Below are 17,584 nucleotides of genomic sequence, written 5' to 3'. Positions count from 1 at the left end.
CAGCCCAGAGACCATAGAGCCAGACAGGCAACAGCCCAGAGACCATAGAGACAGACAGGCAACAGCCCAGAGACAATAGAGACAGACAGGCAACAGCCCAGAGACCATAGAGACAGACAGGCAACATCCCAGAGACCATAGAGACAGACAGGCAACAGCCCAGAGACCATAGAGACAGACGGGCAACAGCCCAGAGAAGATACAGAGAGACAGACGGGCAACAGCCCAGAGACCATAGAGACAGACAGGCAACAGCCCAGAGACCATAGAGACAGACAGGCAACAGCCCAGAGAAGATACAGAGAGACAGACGGGCAACAGACCGAATCTGGTCTTTAGACCAATCGATTGGTCGAAATGTTTAAACGTGTATTTTTCCATGTATAGACCCTGTATACAGACCATATAGACCATGTATACCCTGTGTGTTAATCAAGTCAACTGTATGTTGCTACTGAGCTTGTCTGATGCTTTAAGCACTTACACAAACTGGACACAAATGACTCAAGAGGGAGCCAGAGATCAATATAGTCGAACCAGAAGGAAAACCATGTTCCTGGCCCTGCTGCTGGCCTTCACAGATTCTGCCGTTAGGCTCCTGAAGTTGCCGGTAACAGGCTAGACCAGTGGTCTGCAACCTTTGCCATGTGGAGTGCCAAGTTATCCGACCGTTTCTACTGATCTGCCAGTTATGATCTTAATACGCATATTTTCATGTAAAACTTTTTTTAAAATATATATATATATATAATAAAACGCCTTCATATTTCAAAATCAATGTCATGTGGTTGATCAAAATTATATCCAAATGACAAATCTAGAAGAAACTTCTACTGCCCAAAAACATAGAAATAGCCGACATAAAGCCAACAAATAAAAACATCGCAGCCTGAAGGGAGAAGATAACCTGATAAAAATGAACATCACAATGGCCACTCATTGTCTGTCTGTAAGGAACTTGACACATTGTATCACAATGGCCACTCATTGTCTGTCTGTAAGGAACTTGACACATTGTATCACAATGGCCACTCATTGTCTGTCTGTAAGGAACTTGACACATTGTATCACAATGGCCACTCATTGTCTGTCTGTAAGGAACTTGACACATTGTATCACAATGGCCACTCATTGTCTGTCTGTAAGGAACTTGACACATTGTATCACAATGGCCACTCATTGTCTGTCTGTAAGGAACTTGACACATTGTATCACAATGGCCACTCATTGTCTGTCTGTAAGGAACTTGACACATTGTATCACAATGGCCACTCATTGTCTGTCTGTAAGGAACTTGACACATTGTATCACAATGGCCACTCATTGCCTGTCTGTAAGGAACTTGACACATTGTATCACAATGGCCACTCATTGCCTGTCTGTAAGGAACTTGACACATTGTATCACAATGGCCACTCATTGTCTGTCTGTAAGGAACTTGACACATTGTATCACAATGGCCACTCATTGTCTGTCTGTAAGGAACTTGACACATTGTATCACAATGGCCACTCATTGCCTGCCTGTAAGGAACTTGACACATTGTATCACAATGGCCACTCATTGTCTGTCTGTAAGGAACTTGACACATTGTAGCACAATGGCCACTCATTGTCTGTCTGTAAGGAACTTGACACATTGTATCACAATGGCCACTCATTGTCTGTCTGTAAGGAACTTGACACATTGTATCACAATGGCCACTCATTGTCTGTCTGTAAGGAACTTGACACATTGTATCACAATGGCCACTCATTGCCTGTCTGTAAGGAACTTGACACATTGTATCACAATGGCCACTCATTGCCTGTCTGTAAGGAACTTGACACATTGTATCACAATGGCCACTCATTGCCTGTCTGTAAGGAACTTGACACATTGTATCACAATGGCCACTCATTGCCTGTCTGTAAGGAACTTGACACATTGTATCACAATGGCCACTCATTGTCTGTCTGTAAGGAACTTGACACATTGTATCACAATGGCCACTCATTGCCTGTCTGTAAGGAACTTGACACATTGTATCAACTATTAACTTGTGTCTGGTCTGAAGCTCCTTGACACATTGTATCAACTATTAACTTGTGTCTGGTCTGAAGCTCCTTGACACATTGTATCAACTATTAACTTGTGTCTGGTCTGAAGCTCCTTGACACATTGTATCAACTATTAACTTGTGTCCACCAATCATTAGGCTGTTTTTTTGTTTGAGGCTCTATTGTCAACCAATCATCAGGCTGTTTTCGTTTGACCAAGGAGAACGTGACCAAAGACACGACTGAAACAGGAACCAAATCTGCTGTGGTGAACAGTAGACGTATAAATGTGATATTTAAGTAGACGTATAAATGTGTTATTTCAGGCTCTCTAATCGACTGTACAACGTTTACACATACATTATGATGTCAATATGTGAGTGTGTGATATAAAAGGGGGTTAGGAAACATGTTTATTTCCGACATTATACAGAAAATATATGATGAACTACGACAACACTGCCACGTTGATCCGTTGGAAATCCTCAACAGGTGTCCGATTTTAAACCATGGCAGATTCACCTCCCCTAGACTCCACTCCTCCACAGTCCCATTGCTTCATTCTACTAGTCAGTGTCTGCAGTGCTGCTCGTCGAGTCTCCCTTCTAAACGATCGAATCAACCTCGTCGAGTCTCCCTTCTAAACGATCGAATCAACCTCGCCGAGTCTCCCTTCTAAACGATCGAATCAACCTCGCCGAGTCTCCCTTCTAAACGATTGAATCAACCTCGCCGAGTCTCTAAACGATCGAATCAACCTCGCCGAGTCTCCCTTCTAACCGATCGAATCAACCTCGCAGAGTCTCCCTTCTAAACGATCGAATCAACCTCGCCGAGTCTCCCTTCTAAACGATCGAATCAACCTCGCCAAGTCTCTAAACGATCGAATCAACCTCGCCGAGTCTCCCTTCTAAACGATCGAATCAACCTCGCCGAGTCTCTAAACGATCGAATCAACCTCGACGTGACCCGTTAGATTCAGGAACTTAAACCTAATTAGTCAAATAAAATGCCTCGACATTAAACTGGAACTGACAGTTATTATTTTAGTTAGTTTTGGAGTCAAAGATGGTTTCGGTTGTTTTGTTTGTTCATTTATATCTTTATTTTTTCATTGGTTTTGGTTGATCTATAATAACCTTGTTACACACACAGTCTCACACACAGTCTCACACACAGTCACACACACAGTCACACAGTCTCACACACAGTCACACAGTCTCACACACAGTCACACAGTCTCACACACAGTCACACAGTCTCACACACAGTCACACAGTCTCACACACAGTCACACAGTCTCACAGTCTCACACACAGTCACACAGTCTCACACACAGTCACACACACAGTCTCACACACAGTCTCACACACAGTCTCACACACAGTCTCACACACAGTCACACACACAGTCACACACACAGTCTCACACACACAGTCTCACACACACAGTCACACACACAGTCACACACACAGTCTCACACACAGTCTCACACACAGTCTCACACACAGTCTCACACACAGTCTCACACACAGTCTCACACACAGTCTCACACACACACAGACTCACACACACACACATACAGTCTCACACACACACAGTCTCACATACACACAGTCTCACATACACACAGTCACACAGTCTCACACACACACACTCACACACTGTCACACACACACACAGTCTCACACACACACAGTCTCACACACACACAGTCTCACACACACACAGTCTCACACACACACAGTCTCACACACACACAGTCTCACACACACACAGTCTCACACACACACACACACAGTCTCACACACACACACAGTCTCACACACACACACAGTCTCACACACACACACAGTCTCACACACACACACAGTCACACACACACAGTCTCTCACACACACACAGTCTCTCACACACACACAGTCTCTCACACACACACAGTCTCTCACACACACACAGTCTCACACACACACACAGTCTCACACACACACACAGTCTCACACACACACACAGTCTCACACACACACAGTCTCACACACACACACACACACACACGGTCCGGCTCTTTCAACAGCGTGTCATCAGAAGTGTTATTGAGCTTCCTCCTGTGTAATGTCTGGTCTCCACGGGCAACGGTCCAATCATTCCCTCGTAGAAAGCACTGGGCTGGGATTGGATCGATTAAGAAGAGAGGAGGAGGAGGAGCATAGGTAGAGGTGAGAAAGAGACGAAGGATTAAACTATATCCATGTCAGCTGGCGAGGTTAGAGGACACGGAGCTCTGAAGATGAAACATAGATATGAGACAGAGACAGAGACAGAGAGACAGACAGAGAGTGAGAGAGTGAGAGAGTCTGTGTAAAGATGAAAGTCAGCCTACATGACGGTGTCGCTATCGGGCGGGGTTAGCTTATCATGGCCTCTTTAGAGAAAGCAACTGACGAGTCAATGGAAACTGGCCCGCTCTCCAACTGGCCCGCTCTCCGGTGTTGTCCGTCACCTCTCTGTAGCAGAGCTGTGTGAGTCATTACCGGTGTTGTCTGTCACCTCTCCGTAGCAGAGCTGTGTGAGTCATTACCGGTGTTGTCTGTCACCTCTCCGTAGCAGAGCTGTGTGAGTCATTACCGGTGTTGTCCCTGTCACCTCTCCGTAGCAGAGCTGTGTGTCATTACCAGTGTTGTCCCCGTCACCTCTCTGTAGCAGAGCTGTGTGAGTCATTACCAGTGTTGTCCCTGTCACCTCTCCGTAGCAGAGCTGTGTGAGTCATTACCGGTGTTGTCCCTGTCACCTCTCTGTAGCAGAGCTGTGTGAGTCATTACCGGTGTTGTCCCTGTCACCTCTCTGTAGCAGAGCTGTGTGAGTCATTACCGGTGTTGTCCCTGTCACCTCTCCGTAGCAGAGCTGAGTGAGTCACGGCGTTGGACGGCAGGGATGTCCTTGTCCCATCATGCTCTAGCGACTCCTGTGGCAGGACGCGCCCATTGGTGAGGCTTCCGGGTTAAGTGGACATTGTGTCAAGAAGCAGTGCAGCTTGGTTAGGTTGTGTTTCCGGTTGAGTCACCTGCGTCACCAAGGGTGCATAATGCATCACCAAGGGTGCTTAACGCATCACCAAGGGTGCTTAACGCATCACCAAGGGTGCATAATGCATCACCAAGGGTGCTTAACGCATCACCAAGGGTGCATAACGCATCACCAAGGGTGCATAACGCATCACCAAGGGTGCTTAATGCATCACCAAGGGTGCATAACGCATCACCAAGGGTGCTTAACACGTCACCAAGGGTGCTTAACGCATCACCAAGGGTGCTTAACACGTCACCAAGGGTGCATAACGCATCACCAAGGGTGCTTAACGCGTCACCAAGGGTGCTTAACGCATCACCAAGGGTGCATAACGCGTCACCAAGGGTGCTTAACGCGTCACCAAGGGAGCTTAACGCATCACCAAGGGTGCATAACGCATCACCAAGGGAGCTTAACGCGTCACCAAGGGTGCTTAACGCATCACCAAGGGTGCATAACGCATCACCAAGGGTGCTTAACGCATCACCAAGGGTGCATAACGCATCACCAAGGGTGCATAACGCGTCACCAAGGGAGCTTAACGCGCCACCAAGGGTGCTTAACGCATCACCAAGGGAGCTTAACGCGTCACCAAGGGTGCATAACGCATCACCAAGGGTGCATAATGCATCACCAAGGGAGCTTAACGCGTCACCAAGGGTGCTTAACGCATCACCAAGGGAGCTTAACGCGTCACCAAGGGTGCTTAACGCATCACCAAGGGTGCATAATGCATCACCAAGGGAGCTTAACGCGTCACCAAGGGTGCTTAACGCATCACCAAGGGAGCTTAACGCGTCACCAAGGGTGCTTAACGCATCACCAAGGGTGCATAATGCATCACCAAGGGAGCTTAATGCATCACCAAGGGTGCATAATGCATCACCAAGGGTGCTTAACGCATCACCAAGGGTGCTTAATGAGTCACCCATGTCATCAAGGGCGCTTCCCAAATGGCACCCTATTCCCTACATGCACACTACTTCTCAAAAGTCTAAAGTAGTGCACTATATTAAAGTTGCCATTTAGGAATCAACCCATTTCAGCAAGTCAATCTTCTAAGGCAGCAGCACACAGAGCCAGCCACACAGAGCCCGCCACACAGAGCCCGCCACACAGAGCCCGCCACACAGAGCCCGCCACACAGAGCCCGCCACACAGAGCCCGCCACACAGAGCCCGCCACACAGAGCCCGCCACACAGAGCCAGCCACACAGCCCGCCACACAGAGCCAGCCACACAGAGCCAGCCACACAGAGCCAGCCACACAGAGCCAGCCACACAGAGCCAGCCACACAGAGCCAGCCACACAGAGCCAGCCACACAGAGCCAGGTAAATCCCGGGTGACATTTTCTTTCCGGATTTGACTTGAATGTCACCCTATTCCCTACATAGTGCCCTAATTGTAACCAGAGCCCTATGGGCCATAGAACAGTAAACCCTTACAGGAAATAGGATTCCGTTTGGAACGTCAGACACAACAGTTCCGTTGCCGAGGGAGACAAGCTTTTTAAATCCTCCCCCCACCGGAACACTAGGTCAGAGGTCAGAGAGAGAGAAAGAAAACAAAAAAAACAACAGACATCTTTTATGAAACTTTATAATTGGATGTTCTTTTGAGGACAACAGAATGAGTTGAAGAGGTTCTCTGTCCGTTGGATGGGTCTTGACGAACGAGATATTCTCTACTTTTAAAAGTGAAAGATGAAAAAAAAAATAATGTCTACGAAGGCACCGTAACCCGAGAGTCTGTGGAATGAACACCCTTTTGTTTTGTCGTCGTCCTGACTAACAAACGTAACTGTCCGCATGACCAGGAAGCTTCCTAAGACCCGAGTTTGGGGTTTTATGGAGTACAGGGACAGAAAAAAATGGGACGACGAGACCAAGAGATGTTGTCACTGTAATTGGATGTTCCTTTGAATGAAATGGTCTCTTCTTTTGAAGAGAGGAAAGGTATTAAAATACCCACCATGCACCTCACCTCACCTCACCTCACACGGAAAAAACGAAACGGTGTCAGTCTGCAGGACCAGGAAGCGTCAGAGACGTCGTGAAGCGTACAAACGTTTAATACCAAGGTATAAAAAAACCCACAATGCACCTCACCTCAGTTTAATACCAAGCTGATGTAAAAACGTGATGCCGTGTTGAAATACCACAGTCCTGAATGTCCTCGAATCCCGTAGAGACAACTGCATTTACCGGTACTCCTGACATTCATGCCCACTATGTGAACACCCTACTACGGCCCTCTATCAGTGGGGGTGTTGAAACACCACAGTCCTGAATGTCCTCGAATCCCGTAGAGACAACTGGGATCTGTGGAATTACAAGCTAAGAGAAGAAAATGGAGCCCACTTAAAAACAACTGACTCGGTGTGTGTGTGTGTGTGTTCCATTATTGACTCTAGTCTGTATTTCCCCCTATCACACCTCCCTGAGGGCGGTCAGAAGACAGGAAGTACCGGTATGTATTTTGAATGTGAAACTGTCAGTATGTCTGACTCTGAGAACATGCCCTGCAGCAACATAACATAACGTACCATCCTCATATTCTCAAATACACACACAGAGAGACAGAGAGAGACAGAGAGAGAGAGAGAGAGAGACAGGAGACAGAGACAGAGAGAGAGACAGAGAGACAGAGAGACAGAGAGACAGAGAGACAGAGAGACAGAGAGACAGAGAGACAGAGAGACAGAGAGAGAGAGAGAGAGAGAGAGACAGAGACAGAGACAGAGAGAGAGAGACACACACACACACACAGACACCTCATCCATCCCCTACCATCATCTTCTCGAAGAGGCCCAGTATCTCCTGTTCTGAGGTGATCTTGGAAGACAGGTCCTCAAACTCAGCGGAGGAGGAAGACCATTCAGACGAGGAGGAGTGTTTGACGTGAGGGAGGTGAGGACGCTCTTTCTTACTGCCCGGGATACGGATACTGGCGAACCTGTCCATCTGAGGAACACACAGACAGGGACAAGAGAGGCCAGTCATTAAAAAAGCCCAAAATGTTCTCATAAAACAAGGTTACGGACCACATTAACAAAGACCTACTGACAGACTAAGCTGTTGTTAGACACATCGAGGTCGAAGGTTAACACTGGCCTGATGGTTAACAACGGGTGTTAGTGAAGCTGTTGTTGGTCCCCCCCCTCTCTACCCCCCCCCCCTCTCTACCCGGTACCCGGACCCCCCCTCTCTACCCGGTACCCCCCCTCCCCCTCTCTACCCGGATCCCCCCCACCCCCTCTCTACCAGGACTCCCCCCTCTCTACCAGTCTCCCCCCCCCCCTCCTCTACCCGGTCCCCCCCCCTCTCTACCCGGTACCCCCCTTCTCTACCGGTACCCCCCTCCTCTACCGCCCCCCCCCCCCCCCCCCCCCCTCTACCAGGCCCCCCTCTCTACCAGTCACAATTTCTAAAATAGACAAATCACAGAAAACGCACAAGTTTTGTCATGTTAAAACAGTTGGGTTTTTTTAGCCTGTGGGACTTTGGTTTGACCTGTGGGACTTTGGTTTGACCTGTGGGACTTTGGTTTGACCTGTGGGACTGGTTTGACCTGTGGGACCACTCGTCAACGTGTCTGCTAGGAATATAGACATTCTACCAGCCAATGACAAACTGGACCAGCATTCGGCTGGTGGCTGGTGTTCATTTCCCTTCCCTGATATGTTAGCAGAAGGAGATGAGGGTAAAATGGCTGGTGTTCATTTCCCTTCCCTGATGTGTTAGCAGAAGGAGATGAGGGTGACATGGTTGTTTTTCAGGCTGTCATGTAGTTAGTTTTCAGTCTTGTCGTATCATTATTGTCCGAGCAGAAGAAGCACGCAGGGCCTGATGCTGGCTGACCAACAACAGACCAGATGCATCAGGCGTGGGGTTGTTGGTTCCATTTAAGCGTCAGACAGACAGACTCTCTTCATCCAACTCCCTCTGAAGTCTGGCTAATGTACATCAGTCGTACTAAGTACAACAACCCTAAAGCCCACCACTATCAGTCACCCCATCTGTCTCTACTAGAGAGCACTCAACGCTGTGCCGCGCGTGTGTGTGTGTGTGCCGTGTGTGTGTGTTACACTCAAATACCCTACATTACAAGACAGAGACAGCAGCCATGACCCCCAAACTATAATACTACACTATAACACTTAGTGACCCCATAATACACTATAACACTTAGTGACCCACAATACACTATAACACTTAGTGACCCACATAATAATACACTATAACACTTGGTGACCCACAATACACTATAACACTTAGTGACCCCCATAATACACTATAACACTTAGTGACCCCCATAATAATACACTATAACACTTAGTGCCCCACAATACACTATAACACTTAGTGACCCACATAATAATACACTATAACACTTGGTGACCCACAATACACTATAACACTTAGTGACCCACATAATAATACACTATAACACTTGGTGACCCACAATACACTATAACACTTAGTGACCCACATAATAATACACTATAACACTTAGTGACCCCCATAATACACTATAACACTTAGTGACCCCATAATAATACACTATAAAACTTAGTGACCCCATAATACCACACTATAACACTTAGTGACCCCATAATAATACACTATAAAACTTAGTGACCCCATAATACTACACTAGAACACTTAGTGACTACATAATACCACACTATAACACTTAGTGACTACATAATACCACACTATAACACTTAGTGACCCCATAATAATACACTATAACACTTAGTGACCCCATAATAATACACTATAACACTTAGTGACCCCATAATAATACACTATAAAACTTAGTGACCCCATAATACTACACTATAACACTTAGTGACTACATAATACCACACTATAACACTTAGTGACCCCATAATACTACACTATAACACTTAGTGACCCTCATAATACACTATAACACTTAGTGACCCCATAATACTACACTATATCACTTAGTGACCCTCATAATACACAATAACACTTAGTGACCCTCATAATACACTATAACACTTAGTGACCCCCATAATACACTATAACACTTAGTGACCCCATAATACACTATAACACTTAGTGACCCTCATAATACACTATAACACTTAGCGACCCCATAATACTACACTATAACACTTGGTGACCCACAATACACTATAACACTTAGTGACCCACATAATAATACACTATAACACTTAGTGACACCATAATAATACACTATAACACTCAGTGACCCTATTATACACTATACCACTTAGTGACCCCATAATCCACTATAACACTTAGTGACCCCATAATACTACACTATAACACTTGGTGACCCCCATAACACACTATAACACTTAGTGACCCACATAATAATACACTATAACACTTGGTGACCCACAATACACTATAACACTTAGTGACCCACATAATAATACACTATAACGCTTGGTGACCCACAATACACTATAACACTTAGTGACCCACATAATAATACACTATAACACTTAGTGACCCCATAATAATACACTATAACACTTAGTGACCATATTATACACTACACCACTAAGTGACCCCATAATACTACACCATAACACTTGGTGACCCCCATAATACACTATAACACTTAGTGACCCCATAATAATACACTATAACACTTAGTGACCCCATAATAATACACTATAACACTTAGTGACCCCCATAATACACTATAACACTTAGTGACCCCATAATACTACACTATAACACTTAATGACCCCATAATACACTATAACACTTAGTGACCCACAATACACTATAACACTTAGTGACCCACATAATAATACACTATAACACTTGGTGACCCCATAATAATACACTATAACACTTAGTGACACCATAATAATACACTATACCACTTAGTGACCCCATAATACTACACTATAACACGTGGTGACCCCCATAACGCACTATAACACTTAGTGACCCCATAATAATACACTATAACACTTAGTGACTACATAATACCACACTATAACACTTAGTGACCCCATAATACTACACTATAACACTTAGTGACCCCATAATACTACACTATAACACTTAGTGACCCCATAATACTACACTATAACACTTAGTGACCCAATAATACTACACTATAACACTTAGTGACCCCATAATACACTATAACACTTAGTGACCCCATAATACACTATAACACTTAGTGACCCCATAATAATACACTATAACACTTAGTGACCCCATAATACTACACTATAACACTTAGTGACCCCATAATACTACACTATAACACTTAGTGACCCCATAATACTACACTATAACACTTAGTGACCCCATAATACTACACTATAACACCTAGTGACCCCATAATACTACACCATAACACTTAGTGACCCCATAATACTACACTATAACACTTAGTGACCCCCATAATACACTATAACACTTAGTGACCCCATAATACTACACTATAACACCTAGTGACCCCATAATACTACACCATAACACTTAGTGACCCCATAATACTACACTATAACACTTAGTGACCCCCATAATACACTATAACACTTAGTGACCCCATAATACTACACTATAACACTTAGTGACTACATAATATCACACTATAACACTTAGTGACCCCATAATACTACACTATAACACTTAGTGACCCCATAATACTACACTAACACTTAGTGACCCCATAATACCACACTATAACACTTAGTGACCCCATAATACTACACTATAACACTTAGTGACCCCCATAATACACCATAACACTTAGTGGCCCCATAATAATGCACTATAACACTTAGTGACCCACTAAGTACCCTGACAATATGATAACTCACCATAACACTGTAGTAAGACTGGATGGCTGGAAGGATTGAAACCCTTTAGAGTGTGTTTTTCCCTCTTCGCTCTGTACATCGTCAGCATCTCTATTGGCTGTACAATAGGCCTCCATTATTAACAGTCTCTGTTCTCTTTCTGTTCATATACTCAGTGTGTGTTTGTTTGGAGTCAAGCATCTCTATTGGCTGTACAATAGGCCTCCATTATTAACAGACTCTGTTCTCTTTCTGTTCATATACTCAGTGTGTGTTTGTTTGGAGTCAAGCATCTCTATTGGCTGTATAATAGGCCTCCATTATTAACTGTCTCCGTTTTCTTTCTGTTCATATACTCAGTGTGTGTTTGTTTGGAGTCAAGCATCTCTATTGGCTGTATAATAGGCCTCCATTATTAACAGTCTGTTTTCTTTCCGTTTATCCTCCTGTTTATCGTCAGTGTGTGTTGGAATCAAGCGCTAGTGTTTGAACTGGGGGTTTTAGCAGCGTTGTTCGCTCTGCAGGAAACAGAGCCGTGATCACTGCCTCTGATTAGACGATTCTGTTTCCACTCCCCTCGGCACAAGCAGACAAAGATCGTCGTCAAAGCCAATCGATTTACAAGATGGGATAAAAGATGAAAAGGATAGCGAAGATTATAGAAAATTACACGGATTTGACAGATATAACTAAATTGAGGGAGGGAGGGAGGGAGGGAGGGATGTAATTCCAGTAGCATTTCAAGGCCGGCGATGATGGAGTCGTAGCCAGTGGACTGTCAGTGGATTGGATCGGGCTGGCTCAGCGTCAGTGGATTGGATCGGGCTGGCTCAGCGTCAGCGGATTGGATCGGGCTGGCTCAGCGTCAGCGGATTGGATCGGGCTGGCTCAGCGTCAGCGGATTGGATCGTGCTGGCTCAGCGTCAGCGGATTGGATCGTGCTGGCTCAGCGTCAGTGGATTGGATGGGGCTGGCTCAGCGTCAGCGGATTGGATCGGGCTGGCTCAGCGTCAGCGGATTGGATCGTGCTGGCTCAGCGTCAGTGGATTGGATCGTGCTGGCTCAGCGTCAGTGGATTGGATGGGGCTGGCTCAGCGTCAGCGGATTGGATCGGGCTGGCTCAGCGTCAGCGGATTGGATCGGGCTGGCTCAGCGTCAGTGGATTGGATCGTGCTGGCTCAGCGTCAGCGGATTGGATGGGGCTGGCTCAGCGTCAGCGGATTGGATCGTGCTGGCTAAGCATCACCTGCTGCACTGTGTTGTACAGAAAGACGTTGTTGGGGACAACGGATCAACAATACATGTATCTACTACGGTCCCCCTCCCTTCCCGTTATTAAATAGCAGTCACGTGGAACAGTACAGACCTAACAGGGGACAGGGTCTGACAGAGAGCCGGGCTAGAAGCAGAACATTCAGACAAATTGTTGAATCTGTCCTCAACAAATTGTATTAGGCTACACGGGGAGTTGACATCTTTATCGTTTTAAAATGTCTTCGCTGTCAAGAACAGCTGTTCAATCATTTAGCTTTCCTCGGTTGCTTCCCAAACGGCACCCTATTACCTGAATACTGTAGTGCACGACTTTTGGACCAGAGCCTTACTATGAGCCTAGGGTCAAAAGTAGGGCACTACATAGGGAATAGGGTGCCATTTGAACTCATGAACCACCGTGACCGTCGACTACCTAATTTTATGTCATGCTTCACCTCCAGCAGGACATGACATGATATGGGAAGGGTCCACTCCACTGTCAGGCTTCACCTCCAGCAGAACAGGACATGATATGGGAAGGGTCCACTCCACTGTCAGGCTTCACCTCCAGCAGAACAGGACATGATATGGGAGGGTCCACTCCACTGTCAGGCTTCACCTCCAGCAGGACAGGACATGATATGGGAAGGGTCCACTCCACTGTCAGGCTTCACCTCCAGCAGGACAGGACATGATATGGGAAGGGTCCACTCCACTGTCAGGCTTCACCTCCAGCAGGACAGGACATGATATGGGAAGGGTCCACTCCACTGTCAGGCTTCACCTCCAGCAGGACAGGACATGATATGGGAAGGGTCCACTCCACTGTCAGGCTTCACCTCCAGCAGGACATGACATGATATGGGAAGGGTCCACTCCACTGTCAGGCTTCACCTACAGCAGGACAGGACATGGGAAGGGTCCACTCCACTGTCAGGCTTCACCTCCAGCAGGACAGGACATGATATGGGAAGGGTCCACTCCACTGTCAGGCTTCACCTCCAGCAGGACAAGACATGATATGGGAAGGGTCCACTCCACTGTCAGGCTTCACCTCCAGCAGGACAGGACAGGACATGGAAGGGTCCACTCCACTGTCAGGCTTCACCTACAGCAGGACATGACATGATATGGGAAGGGTCCACTCCACTGTCAGGCTTCACCTCCAGCAGGACATGACATGGGAAGGGTCCACTCCACTGTCAGGCTTCACCTCCAACAGGACAGGATATGGGAAGGGTCCACTCCACTGTCAGGCTTCACCTCCAGCAGGACAGGACAGGACATGATATGGGAAGGGTCTACTCCACTGTCAGGCTTCACCTCCAGCAGGACAAGACATGATATGGGAAGGGTCCACTCCACTGTCAGGCTTCACCTCCAACAGGACATGACATGATATGGGAAGGGTCCACTCCACTGTCAGGCTTCACCTCCAGCAGGACAAGACATGATATGGGAAGGGTCCACTCCACTGTCAGGCTTCACCTCCAGCAGGACAGGACATGGGAAGGGTCCACTCCACTGTCAGGCTTCACCTCCAGCAGGACAGGACATGATATGGGAAGGGTCCACTCCACTGTCAGGCTTCACCTCCAGCAGGACAAGACATGATATGGGAAGGGTCCACTCCACTGTCAGGCTTCACCTCCAGCAGGACAGGACAGGACATGGGAAGGGTCCACTCCACTGTCAGGTTTCACACTCAAACTGATCTGCATTTCCCAAACCCTGACTGACACCATATGCACTCTGTTAGACACTGGTCAATGGAAATGACATAGCAGTCAGGGTTCACGCAGGCAGGGGGGAGAGAGAGACGCGGGCAGGGGGAGAGAGAGACGCGGGCAGGGGGAGAGAGAGACGCGGGCAGGGGGAGAGAGAGACGCGGGCAGGGGGAGAGAGAGACGCGGGCAGGGGGAGAGAGAGACGCGGGCAGGGGGAGAGAGAGACGCGGGCAGGGGGAGAGAGAGACGCGGGCAGGGGGAGAGAGAGACGCGGGCAGGGGGAGAGAGAGACGCGGGCAGGGGGAGAGAGAGACGCGGGCAGGGGGAGAGAGAGACGCGGGCAGGGGGAGAGAGAGACGCGGGCAGGGGGAGAGAGAGACGCGGGCAGGGGGAGAGAGACGCGGGCAGGGGGAGAGAGAGACGCGGGCAGGGGGAGAGAGAGACGCGGGCAGGGGGAGAGAGAGACGCGGGCAGGGGGAGAGAGAGACGCGGGCAGGGGGAGAGAGAGACGCGGGCAGGGGGAGAGAGAGACGCGGGCAGGGAGAGAGAGAGACGCGGGCGGGAGAGAGAGACGCGGGCGAGAGAGAGAGACGCGGGCGGGAGAGAGAGACGCGGGCGGGAGAGAGAGACGCGGGCGGGAGAGAGAGAGACGTGGCTAGAAGCAGGCAGGTGGGGAAGAATGCACCGCAGAGTGTCAGGAAGCATACAGCTCGTTACCGGAGACACACTGTATAAACACTGCTTAGTTCGTACACACCACATGTTGTTAACAGAGAGAGAGAGAGAGAGAAATGTGGGTTCGTGAGCCTCCGATGTTAGCCTGGTAATGGGAGCATCACTACTGTCGTCTGGAAACTGAACAAACATGCCATTAGTATAGAAAAAGAAGGAAACGAATGAGGGTTATGTACAATAGAACAGACAAGGTGACAGAGAGAGTGGGGAAGAGGGAGAGGCAAACAGGAGACTGAAATAGGTCTTACCATATCATCCTTCATGTTTTTAACCTGTAAATGCTAGAGGTGGGGGGGGGGGGGAGAAAAATAAACAAATATCAGGATATGAAACTATTATATACACGCTGAAGAAGAAAAAAAACTATATACAAAATAAATATCTAGGGTCAAGATGATCAATCAAGTCAAAAGTGCGTATCATTTTTCAGTTTTCAGAGCAATCAAATCAGATCAAGGTGAGAACAACAGTTAAAAAGACAACATGTTTGCCGAGTTCATTAATATGTTGATCGTTAACAGCACGGTGCTGAGGTAATTAATATGATGTCACTCCTCAGATCGTTAACAGCACGGTGCTGAGTTAGTTAATATGATGTCACTCCTCAGATCATTAACAGCAAGGTGCTGAGTTAATTAATATGATGTCACTCCTCAGATCGTTAGCAGCACGGTGCCGAGTTAATTAATATGATGTCACTCCTCAGATCGTTAACAGCACGGTGCAGAGTTCATTAATATGATGTCACTCCTCAGATCGTTAACAGCACGGTGCTGAGTTAATTAATATGATGTCACTCCTCAGATCGTTAACAGCACGGTGCTGAGTTAATTAATATGATGTCACTCCTCAGATCATTAGCAGCACGGTGCCGAGTTAATTAATATGATGTCACTCCTCAGATCATTAGCAGCACGGTGCCGAGTTAATTAATATGATGTCACTCCTCAGATCATTAACAGCACGGTGCTGAGTTAATACGTTGTCACTCCTAGAACCGAGCCTAGAACCGAGCCCTGGAGAACACCAGCAGAGAGAACCAGAGAGGGCCTAGAACCGAGCCCTGGAGAACACCAGCAAAAAGAACAGGAAGGTCTAGAACCGAGCCCTGGGGAACACCAGAGAGAGAACAGGAGAGGGCCAACAACCGAGCCCTGGGGAACACCAGAGAGAGAACAGGAGAGGGCCAACAACCGAGCCCTGGGGAACACCAGAGAGAGAACAGGAGAGGGCCAACAACCGAGCCCTGGGGAACACCAGAGAGAGAACAGGAGAGGGCCAACAACCGAGCCCTGGGGAACACCAGAGAGAGAACAGGAGAGGGCCAACAACCAAGCCCTGGGGAACACCAGAGAGAGAACAGGAGAGGGCCAACAACCGAGCCCTGGGGAACACCAGAGAGAGAACAGGAGAGGGCCAACAACCGAGCCCTGGGGAACACCAGAGAGAGAACAGGAGAGGGCCAACAACCGAGCCCTGGGGAACACCAGAGAGAGAACAGGAGAGGGCCAACAACCGAGCCCTGGGGAACACCAGAGAGAGAACAGGAGAGGGCCAACAACCGAGCCCTGGGGAACACCAGAGAGAGAGAACAGGAGAGGGCCAACAACCGAGCCCTGGGGAACACCAGAGAGAGAACAGGAGAGGGCCAACAACCGAGCCCTGGGGAACACCAGAGAGAGAACAGGAGAGGGCCAACAACCGAGCCCTGGGGAACACCTGTAATTAGGAGGACCAAGTTGTTTACAAAAAGCTGTTAAAGAGAAAAACAGTCAAAGTAAAAACTAGAGAAACATCCACCAGGGCTCCAGAGCATTAATCTTGAACCCAGTAGGATGTAGGATGAATAAGGCATGTAAATGTGGAGCTCTATTACCTGGCTGCTGTGAGCACAGAGGACATTCTCCGCTAGGTTAAACCCTGATTTCTCACTGG

At 47.6% G+C, this 17,584-nt stretch overlaps 1 protein-coding gene across 2 annotated transcripts in view; it reads right to left on the bottom strand.

Moving 5' to 3' along the window:
* The window catches only part of LOC110517682 (protein diaphanous homolog 3), a 269,486-nt gene that overhangs the window by 212,976 nt on the left and 38,926 nt on the right, over window positions 1–17,584 (bottom strand). For both annotated transcript variants that reach the window (XM_090228750.1, XM_090228751.1), the window contains exons 2-3: window positions 15,898–15,930; window positions 7,897–8,070 (exon numbers count right to left, since the gene is read on the bottom strand). In XM_090228750.1, the coding sequence (XP_090084876.1) occupies window positions 7,897–8,070; window positions 15,898–15,930 (207 nt within the window). The remainder of the gene's footprint in view (window positions 1–7,896; window positions 8,071–15,897; window positions 15,931–17,584) is intronic.

The sequence above is a fragment of the Oncorhynchus mykiss genome, unplaced genomic scaffold, assembly GCF_057628025.1.
Source record: "Oncorhynchus mykiss isolate SJ-2025 unplaced genomic scaffold, ASM5762802v1 scaffold98, whole genome shotgun sequence".
In the NCBI taxonomy this organism is placed as follows: Eukaryota; Metazoa; Chordata; class Actinopteri; order Salmoniformes; family Salmonidae; genus Oncorhynchus; species Oncorhynchus mykiss.
This window is presented reverse-complemented; position numbering and strand designations above follow the sequence as displayed.